The 11688-nt window shown below is 33.9% G+C and overlaps 1 protein-coding gene across 2 annotated transcripts; it reads left to right on the top strand.

The window, feature by feature from the left end:
* LOC105161168 lies at positions 9057–11216 on the top strand. 2 transcript variants are annotated; one of them, XM_011078777.2, is made up of 4 exons: positions 9057–9274; positions 9420–9659; positions 10218–10448; positions 10871–11216. In XM_011078777.2, the coding sequence occupies exons 1-4, from the start codon at positions 9266–9268 to the stop codon at positions 10922–10924; spliced, it is 534 nt and encodes a 177-aa protein (XP_011077079.1). In that variant the 5' UTR covers positions 9057–9265; the 3' UTR covers positions 10925–11216. The 2 variants fall into 2 exon arrangements, with proteins under 2 accessions (XP_011077079.1, XP_011077078.1); XM_011078776.2 differs by having other exon boundaries at positions 9060–9274; positions 10203–10448.

Raw genomic sequence — 11688 nt, 5'->3', positions numbered from 1 at the left:
TTATAAATTTGCAAGTTCAATTAGCTAAGCAAACATTCTTGACAATGAATAATTGGTCATGTCATTTATAATTAGATTATTTGTAATGAATCACAGAGAATAACATGAATATCTATTAAACAAAAGTGATAAGTATAAATTAGATCTCAAATATTTGGGAATCAAACAATTACAAAAATTTTAACCGAAAAATAAAAAGATTAGCCTAACATGTGAGCAGAAGAATATATAAAAGAAAAGTAAAATTTCATTAACAAATCAGTAATTTATTCAAAAGAGAGGAATAATGATAGAATAAGAGATTATCTAAGAGGTATGATATGTATTCCTATTTATACTACTTGCATCACATGAACTTGGACAGAAAAGTGGGGTAGCTACATAATCAATCAATCAATCAAATCCTTGATCCTAGCAAGCCTTCCAAATAAGAAAGTTTTCTAAAATTTGTGCAGCCATCATTCTATCTTCAGTAGCAAAAATTGCTCATTTCTTTCTTTTGTAGAGTTGACTGCAGCATTAAATATGGGCGTATCTAGTCGAGTCTGCAAGTCTACCATAATTCTCCTTTTTTAAGTGTCTTCAAATGCCATTTTTAGCTCAAGTTTACGATCTTTGCTTCTCATCAAGTCTTTTATGCTGAAAATGCAATAATACCATATGATTAAGAGCATTTTTAGCTTCTATAAGAGGATATTATCATCATCAAAATATGGCGGATTATGAATTTATCTCCGTGCTAGTCCTAAATACGGCCCATTGTGCACCTTGATTCTAACCTGTAAATCAAGAGAGAAGAATTAGGAAATGAGCATCAGTTTCATATATTGTAACATTTCAATTTAAATTTGCAACAGATTTATTCGTCCTTATTTCTCTAGGGTTGTAATTTATTTTTGCAGACTCAGAATTTATGTGAGTAGTAGTATCTTAAAATTATCAAATGCAGTTGATGATGGGCTCCTCCAAATAGGATATTAGTCAAACTTCCTAAAACGATGAATATCTGATTAACTTCGCAGTTTGCTGGAGTGGTTGTGATATCAAAGCATCATTGTGCGGCAAAGCCAACCCACGCCTTTGAGTAGGTCCGAATTGAATAATGGGGCGTCAGCTACTATCATGCCCTAAAAGTAGGCCCCACACCTTCGGCCTTATTATCTAGATGTGATCTAATCGAAATCGTAACAACAATATACTTACTAAAATTGAAACCTGATAATCAAAACAACTATGAGTCTTAACATTTAGCCCCCATCCTAATCGCTTGATCTCTTTCCTAGGTCAGCTAAACCCTGATTAGGAGATTAGGGCACACCTCTATTGATGTACTGAAACGTATTCTTTCTATTAATAAGATTGATTCAATTTTAAGTCTATGTGATGTCTATCCATTGGCCAATCAGCATAGGCTGCCCTTTACCTTTAGTAACTCACGTGTTACTAAAATATTTGATTTGCTACATATAGATGTATATGGCCCTATAAACAATACTCTATTTCTAATCCTCATTACATGCTCACTATTGTGGATAATCATAGTAGAGCAACATGGATTTATTTAATGACATATAAAGATCAAGTGGTATAAAAATTGGAAATTTTCTTTTATATGGTTCAAACACAATTTAACAAGAAAATCAAAGTCATTAGAACAGACAATGGCACAGAATTCACCAGTCAAACCTGTCAACATTTTCTACAAAAACAAGGGGTTATTCATCAAAGAAGATGTGTCTATACCCCACAAAAAAATGGAATAATTGAAAGAAAACATCAACACCTATTACATAAAGCAAGAGCTTTATTGTTTCAAGCTAAAATGCTGTTGAAATTTTGGACTAACTCCTTACTGCAACCTACTTAGTCAATAGGTTACCTACCTCTATATGAAATATTGTATGACAAACCTGCAACTTACTCTCATTTAAAAACATTCGGTTGCTTGGGTTATGCATCGAACAACCTTCCTAATAAAAGAAAGTTTGACTCTGAAAGTTTCAAATGTGTATTACTAGGATATGCACATGGATATAAAGGCTATAAAGTTTATGGTTTAGATTCTCAGGCTATTTTCATTACTAGAGATGTTATTTTTCATGAAAATATCTTTCCATTTAACTCCATAGATTGTCAAGAACTTGCTTGTCCATTGCCTTTGATCACCTTTGACAGTCAAACTAGCATAAAGAGTCCTACAGATTCAGACATTACTATTATAAGCAACTCTAAAGTTAGCAATCCACCCGTAGACAATTTCCAGCTTAGAAGGTCCTCCAAAACAACCTCTAAGCCGACATGGTTAAATAATTTTTTTTATACTTTATCTACTGTATCCAACCATATGCAAGTTGTTTCTGTTGAACCCTCCCATAGGTGCTTTTTGGATAGTCTATCAGTTTTGCAGGAGCTAAACAATTTTAAAGAGGCACAACAGAAAGAAAAATGGAGGTAAGCCGTGCAATCAGAGGTGGATGCCTTGGAGAAGAATGAAACCTAGGAGTTGGTGGAAGCTCCTACAAATAAGAAAACTATTGAATGTCGTTGGATCTATAAGTTAAAGCTCAAGCCAGATGGCACGATGGAGAGATGTAAAGCTAGGCTAGTACCCCAAGGTTATAACCAAGTGGAAGAGGAAAATATACAGATTGTTTTGCACCGGTAGCCAAAGCTGTTACTGTGAGGCTTTTCTTAGCAGTGGCGTGTCCAAGGGTTGGCCCATTCACCATATAGATGTAAACAATGTGTTTTTACATGGTTCGTTGAAGGAAGATATATATATAGATCCGCCATAAAGTTATGAAGTGGAGTCAGGATAAGTCTATAAACTAAGAAAGTTACTCTATGGCTTGAAGCAAGCTTCAAGACAGTGGAACCAGAAATTTATAGAAAAAATGGAAGCTTTTTGGTCTAGTCAGTCACAAAATGATTATTGTTTGTTTACAAAAGAAGTAGATGGTGGACAGGTTGTGCTCCTTGTTTATGTTGATGATATTTTGGTACAGTCCTTTTAGAATCATATATCCAAGAAGTTAAACAATTTACATGATCTTTTCACTATCAAAGATTTAGGGACTACAAAGTACTTCCTTAGAATTGAGCTAGCAAAGTAGCTAGAAGGGATGTTGGCCACTCAATACAAGTACATTTAAGACATTATCAAAGATAAAGGACTTATACAAGCTAAGGCTACAAGCACTCCTCTGCCAGCAGGGGTTAAACTTTCCTCAGAGTGTGGGAACCTTTTATCAGATCCTTCTAGGTATCGCAGAATAGTTAGAAAAATTTTGTAATTAAGGCTAGACGCATCCCATGCTGCCCAACAATTGAGCCGGCCCTACTAGCTCCATGGGACACAACAGTACATTTAGTGAAGTATTTGAGAAGGTGCCCCTCATAGGTTTGTTTTCTCCTTCAACAAATATTTTAAAACTAGCTGCATTTTGTGATGCAAATTGGGCAGGATGTTTGGACACTAGAAAGTCATTAATTAGATTTTGCATTTTTCTAGGAAACAAGCCTATTTCCTGGAAGACGAAGAAGCAAGCAACAGTGTCCAAGTCGACTAAAGAGGCAGAATATCAAAGTCTAGCTTCCACTATTTGTGAACTTATTTGGATTAACTATCTTTTGCAAGATCTCAAAGTTTCAATTTCCAAACCTATCCCTCTGTTCTGCGATAACAAAACAGCCGTTAACATAACAACTAATCCTCTTTTTTCATGAGAGGACGAAACACCTTGAAATTGATTGTCAGGGTGTAAGGGATAAGTTTAAAGAAGATTTCGTTCTTCCTACTCATGTCAGGGCAAAGTGTCAAGTGGCAGACATCCTAAAGAAGCCACTAACAAGTTCAGGTTTTCAGTTTATGAAATCCAAGTTGAACTCGTTTTCCTTGCCACCAAGTTCAACTTGCGGGGGGATGTTAAGGAGGTTAAGGTTGTTGCGCATTGCAGGAATAAAGCAGACACTCAAATTTATACCTCCAAAGCTTAACACACGTTAGGCTCATGTTTTTGCTCGGAATGCTACAGACAACTCTGAGGGTTGCGTTTTGCCACCTTACTTGATATACATGAATATAAAATTAGTTCAAAAATGGCAAGTGAGTTAACTTCCTAATCGAGTATCATATATTGGAGATTGGCTACTTTTCAACTTCAAAGGGATATTAAAACAATTAAGCATTACAATCTAGTATTGCTTTCATATTATTCCAACAAAAATTGAAACGGATTAGTGGCAAAGACACTTATCACCTTGCTGCTTTTCTTTCTTTCTTTCTTTCTTTTTTTGATAGTTTGATAAATTTTGTAGGATCCCCTCATATCTTAAACATAAACAATTTAATCCTTAAACTTTACAAAATTCCAATTTAGTTCCTTAGAATTTTTATATATTTGAATTATACCCTATAACTAATTTTGTAGTTAATTTGAGACTTACTAATTCTTACAAATTAGTAGTTAATTTGTAGTTTGTGGCCCCGCCGTACTCCTCTGTGATTGGGGTTTGACAATTAAGAGGGAGCCCGTCAACCATGGCCTCCTCACTGAAAGAGATACCTCCTTTGCTCCTCCAAAGGGCTCCAAGGACGAGATGTTGTAGATCTTGGAGTCTTCATTTGAGATGCTCCAGGCAGGCTATCCATTGATTGGGGACGTCCCCTCGTGGCTGGGGGATTGGTATCTCTTCCTTGAGTGGGGGGGTCCTAAGGCAAATTTGCCAGGATATCTCCTACAATTAGGGCAGGGGCCTTTGCGGCTGCGAGAGTTGCTAGAGACACCTAGGGAATGACTGCCATCTGTGCGCGTATTGTTGCTGCAGTCGTTTGTTTTAGTATTTTCAATGGGATGAGTAATAGCCTCCTAGAAGAAGTGTTTGAGAAAGTGTTGTTGTGGTTCGAATCCACGAGCCCGCAGGGTTAGGTAAGCCTTTCGATCTGTGACCAGTAGGGGCCAGGGTGCCCCCGATACCACCCACAAGCCCTGGGTATCTCCAACCCTATCGACAGCCTTCTGCTTCTCCATCTCAATTTTTGGTGCTTCCATGAATCTCATGTTTTAGTTTTGTGTAATTCATAGATGGCGCCACTTACTACGAGCAAAAGGTTGCTTGTTGAGGTACTTCCAACTTAGGATCTTTGGGCCTAATTTTTCACAAGCCTTGGAAAGGGGAATTGCAAAAAACTATTAGCACTCTAATGCTCAAATCAATAAATGATGACAGGAATAAGAAATAAGCTAAAAAAAGGTAATGTAGGAAAATAATTTGGTGCCACTGTGTTCACATAATAGTGTTTCTATGCATGTGAGTATTAAGAAAACTTTACCCTTTTACCAACGAGAGGAGGTCCTTTTTATAACTTTCGCCTCCTTCCAGCTAAGAGAGTGCAATCCCGTTAGGACTCAGTAATGTGGTTGTTAGGAGATAGACTCCCACTATCAGAGGAAACCTCAAGTTTGGGTCCTTGACCGTTCAAGACGTATCCTCCATGTCAATAGGACTCTTTATTGGAATATAGCTTCCCAAATTCCTAGAGGGCAGTTGTTATAGGCCAAAAGTTGTTCCTAAATTCTTGAGTATCCTCCATGGTAAGGTGATTGTCATTCCACCGAGTTGTCCGCTTGAGGTTGGGTCACATATGAGTGGGGATTTGGTTGCCAAGCCAACACCCTTTCTCGGCCTTCCGCAAGGACCTTCTTCATCCTTTTCACTAAATTGTCCCTTCCAAGGGTTTGGGGCTGAGATCTTTTCCATCTTGGACCGCATATAGCCTTAGATCCCTCTTTGGCTTTTTTTATATTATGCTCTTTTTTAGCCTTTTTTTCATACTTTGGGACATGAACACAAAACATGGGAATGGTTCATACATGGGTGGATAGGATATTGGCCCGTTGTAATAAATTTTTGTATCCCAAGAAAAACAAAAAGATTGAGGATAAAGATAAGAGTTTTTTGTCTACCATTTCGAAAAGGGAAGGGGGAGGGGGGCATCGCCATAGCATAGTTTTTGTCTGTACATTGCAGCGGAAATCAAGGGGCAAAAAGGTGACGACACTTTTTAGAGTTTGACATTCAAACTCTGCTGTCTTTTTCCTTCACTTGTTATTGTGTCCCTCAAAAGTTGACTTTTCCCCCCAATTACTTTCCGCTCTTGTCCCTATCCTATTCCCACCTTCCAAATCATATTTCTCGTTTGAATAATTATATTTATATCCTCTTATTTATAATTTATTTATATGAATTAATTTTATTTTTTTATGTAATTACATAAATCATTCCTGATAATTAAAAAATAAAAAAAATTTGTGCAATGTTATTGATTTTTTTGGAGGGTATATGTGTAATTTCTCAAAATGTACGGATGACTTATGTAGATGATATTGATTTATTTATATATATATATAATTCTTTAAAAATATGAATAATTTGTGTAAATAGATTGTAGGTCAGGGAAAATATAATGATCCCTTCTTTTTCTTTTTTTTCTCAAAATTGGTTTTCTCTGAAATAATTACAAGAAAAGTGAATAATTATTTGCAAATATTTTTTTTCCTTTTTTTTACTTTAGTCATTTATGCCTTGATTGTTAATGGTAGTTGAAAATGGTGAAATTATATACTTTTTTGTAATTTTGTTGTGGTTGGAAATAGTTAAAATGGTATGATTTAATTAAATTATAACTATTAAACAATAGAATACTTTTTGAAAAATAAAATTCTATTATCAGATATTTCACATTACATTCTAAGTAACAACTAAAACAGATATGCCCTTTATACATTAATTAATAAAACAAATCTTGATGTAATAAAATACTTAAGGTTTAAAATGAAAAAATAAAAAATATAAAAACTTCTTGGGAAATACATAATTATCAATAACAATTTAAAAAATACATAATTCACATTCTTGTTTATCCGAGTAATTTGATTCAATACATAATTATCAATAACAATTTAAAAAATAGGTAAAATTATATTTTTAGTCCCATAAAATAGGGGATTCAACACTTTTAGTTCTTTATTTTATAAAATTTTTAAAACGGTCTTATAATTGAAAAACTTGACATATTTTAGTCCTCTATTTTATGATTTTTAGAATAATTCTAAATTAAAAAAAAATCGATACATTTAGTCCAACATCCAACTTTTCGTTAAAAAGAATAGACTGCAATAACACATGCAATATGTGTGTTCGTTAGCTTGACTTTCCATACAACTAATGGACACGGGCATTGCACACATCTACATTTTTTACAAAAACTTGGATGTAGGACTAATATGTTGAATTTTTTAATTTTGGAATATTTTGAAAATCACATAAAACAGATGACTAAATGTGTTAAATTTTTTAAATTTTGATATCATTTTAAAAATTATGTGAAGTAGAATAGTAAAAATATTGGACCCCTATTTCATAGAACTAAAAAGGTAATCTCGTCGTAAAAATATATATTCCCTAGAAAAATAAGAATAAAAAATGATAATTCAAACATTATAATTACACATAATTACTTCAAAAAATTATAGGATTTTAAAAAGTAAAAAAAAACTTTATTTTTTAAAAATTGAAATATATATATATATAAAGAAAAAAGATAATTACACTCACTTCCTCTGAGGTTTGTGTAATTATATATAGATCTCCTATAATTTGAAAAATTACATCTAGCACCCCTGAGGTTTGCTTTCGTCTAACAAATAAGTCAATTAATTAGTCAAAATTCACCGAATTTGCTGATTATTAATAAAAAAAATTAAAAAAAAATCTAGATTTACCCCCAATTAACTTATTACTGATTTATTGAAACTTAAATAAATCTTTTTATAGTCGAATTATCATCATATGTTTTCACGCATTAATGCATGTAAAAAGGTATATTTTTACAGTTATAAAGGTAGTTTAATCAAAGAAAAAAATATTTGACCTACAATAAATCAATCTATGATAAATAGCAATTTCCATCAATTTTTTGTTAATATCCACAAATTCAATGAGTTTTGACTAATAAAAAGATTTATTTGTTATACCCGATCAAATCTTATAAGTGTTAGATATAATTTATCAAATTATAAAAAAATTTACGTATAATTATATTAAATTTTAAAAAATAAGACTACAGTTATCCCTAAAAAAAATTGAGGAAGTGATGAGAGTAATGAGAAAATACTAAAATAGGTAAAGTTTTTGTGTGCTTCCAAATGTGCACTCTTATTGAGAACCAACTAAGAAAGAAGTGTCCTTTTTACATTTGTCAACACACACAAACACACATTACTAAACAATTAATTCACACTAAAGTCCAACCTTTTTGTTTGACTTCAATTACCTCACTTCACACTTCACTCTCACCCTCTTATTCTCTTCTTATTTATATTTTCTATTTCAAATTCGAGTGTATTTTTTTCTAAATAAAATATATTATGCTGTCTTTATACACTTAATATATTCAGAAAAATTATACATACGCTCGTCAAAAAATATTAACATTATTTATATAAATTATCTCTATTTTTAAAATATAAGAAAAAATTACACTTTTGATCCCACACGATAGAGTGTGTTGTACTTTTGATCCCATAACGTACGGGCTTTTCATATTTAGTCTAAAAAATTTTAGTATTTGGGACTAAAAATTAATCAATATTTTATCATATTCGATCAAATGTGCGACAACTTTTTATGATATGATACCAAATATGCTAAGCTCATAAATTTTGGGATAAAAACATAACAATATCTTCTATCATGAATCAAAACTTCCGGTACATATCATTATTCTCTCTCTATATATATGTTAATTAAAATGAAAAATTCAATCTGCTCCCCCATCTTACCTACTGTTTTTTGTCCTTTGACTAAGTGTTGAAATTAGGGTCACCTGTCAGTAGGAAAACGGAATCAGTGTATGACTTTTGACAGTTAATTAGTCAAGAATTCTGATCTTGGAGGAGCTGAGCTGAGTGTTTTTTCTTCAACTTTACTCTGCCAAAATTTTCACTTTTCAACATTCATTCGTGTGTATATATATATATATATATATAGAGAGAGAGAGAGAGAGAGAGAGAGAGAGATGAGTGAAGTTTGAAGCAAGCAAGCAGCACCTCACATCCAGACCACTGCCGGTGGAGAAAAAACAAGAATCACTCACCCCCACTCACATTACATATATTAATACCCTTTCTCCTTACTCTTTTGTTTCCTTCTCTCTCTCTCTCTCTTTCTGTCTCTGTCTCACATTTCATCTCTTCAAGAGCTCATGGCTACAGTGAGTCTCACAAATCTTGATTCTTCAATATCAATTCAGCTTCTTTTTTGTTGTAGATTATTAGCTGTGCAAGTCTGGTTTTTCATGACGCAGAAACTTGACTATTGGTTCTTGCATGGTTTGGATTTTGGTTTGTTGCTTGCAGGAATACTGCCGGAAGAGTGGTCAAATCCCAGCATTTGGCGACTGGGAAACTGCGAATCAGCTGCCGATAACACAGTACTTTGAGTGCGCCAGGCAGGCGGGGCTGCTCCGCTGTAGCTGTTCTGGAGAATGCTGTGCCTCTTGGGGCGGCGCTGCTGCTGCTGCTGCTGGTGATCTTTATGGTACTGTTGGTTTTGATAAACCCCTGCCTCGCCGGGTTTATGCTGTTCCTCAACGCAAGGTTTGCTTATTTACACTCCTCTCTCTCTCTCTCTCTCTCAAGATGGGATTCTTAACTGTTGTAGTGAAGCTGACAGCCCTTGCTCTTCTTACCATTTTGTTCTTGGGCAGTGTAATTTTTTGTTGTCTCTTTTCTTGCAGCATTCTTTGTCCAAACATCGAATGCAATCCATTCTTGTTAAAAGCTATTGCTTATCCGTTTTCCCCTTTGATTGATACATCTTGTATGTTTCCTAACTGCAATTTCCAACTTGAGAATACATGACTAGGAGTAATCGAGTACTAGTGTGTATTCAATGATCTGCTGTCCGATTTGAGATGAGTTGTCGGTCTAAAATTTAAGACCAAATTAATCATAAGACAAGTTAAATGCACATACATATATGATATGATTCATCACTCTCAACTGCACATGAATCACATTGCAACTATGTTACAATTCAGAGAGGAAAATTATGGTGAATGAAACAACAAACAATTCCTTAGTCTTAATTGTTTGAAGAACAATGGGGTTATTTCATTGTCTGTAGATATAATGTCTCAGGGAACGTATTTGCAGACAAGTGGAATCAACAAAGGTTATTCACAGTCCAAGGAGCAGAGGAAGCAAGTTAAGGTTCGGGATTTGATGGAACAACCAAGAACTCGGCCCTCATCTCAGAAGCTGCAGTACTCGAAACAAAGTACTAAATCAGTAAACCTCGTCCAACAAAAATCCTCAATCACTGTCAAACCAGTAGACGAAGATCTGTACAAGATCCCTTCTGAGCTCCTCGAAAATTCCAAACGAGTAAGTTCGCTTTCGATCTCTAAACTTGTTATATTAGAAAAGATTAGGAAGTATGAGACAGGAGAAGGTTGGATTTGAGGTTGTAGAAGAATTCTTCATAAGCTGATAATACAAGAGTACTTGTAGCTTGTAGACTTGTGCTAAATCTCCTCTAGGACAAAGAAGCCAGAAGAACAATGTTGTCTTTATGACATAAAAACTCACGAGCATATATATTAGTACAAGATAAATAAAGATAAGTTCAGAGGACACACACAAAACTGTGCGTCCAGCAAAGATACATGCAAACATTCAAGATATTTTTTGCTATGTTTTAGATAACGAAAATTTGAGAACAAACACAGCTTGTCATTGATGAAAATAGAGCTACTTTCGAGTAGAGATGTTATGTCTGATCGATAAGTTTCCCCGTTTGCGTGCAGAAAAAGATGCTGGGATTCTTTTCGAGATGCATGGTTCCTCCTTGTGCGGCATGAGTCTGATCAAGTGTGGAGTAATCCGTCTCTAGTTTGTGATATAGTGAATGAAGCTGTTTCACTCATCACATAGATATCTAGAGAACTTAGTAGTCATTTTTCCGCAGTCTGAATCTTCTATTTTAAATTGGTATTTCATCATATCATATATTTTACTTTATATTGTGTGGTCACATCACATCACGTGTATAAAATATTTTCTTGAATATATAGACCAAGTGAATTTTATATACGTGTTGTGTGAATAAAGAAGAATATAAGATGAAGTATCATGTTTAGAGTAGATGGACTAGTGCATTAATGGTTGTAATGAGCCAATTGTCATTTGATTTTCAATATAGCTCCTCATATTTTTGCAGCTTATATTATAATGAGCTTCCCAGAAATTTAAATAAATATAAATGCTATTCCATTATTTGAAAAATTATCACTACCTTTTATTTTTAACATTCATTCAAGAATTAGCCCGTCCTGTTACTCTATATTATATTTCATTTATTTTTTGTGTTACTCTCTGTTACATTTCATTTATCTTTTGTGCCGACCTGGCTAAAATACTATGGTCGATAAATTATAAATTTATTATTTTTTATGGATTAAAAGCATCGGAAAGAAATTTTCACCTCCTCAGGTTTCTTTATAATTTCTCCAAATTTTTCTTTAAAAGGAAACAAGAAGGGCGAAGTGGATATATAATATATTTAAGCATCCTTTCAATAATTACATAATTTAATCAAACTCGAACCATTTAACCCCCAAGAGAA

The sequence above is a fragment of the Sesamum indicum genome, linkage group LG4 (genome assembly GCF_000512975.1).
Source record: "Sesamum indicum cultivar Zhongzhi No. 13 linkage group LG4, S_indicum_v1.0, whole genome shotgun sequence".
Taxonomy (NCBI): domain Eukaryota; kingdom Viridiplantae; phylum Streptophyta; class Magnoliopsida; order Lamiales; family Pedaliaceae; genus Sesamum; species Sesamum indicum.
This window is presented reverse-complemented; position numbering and strand designations above follow the sequence as displayed.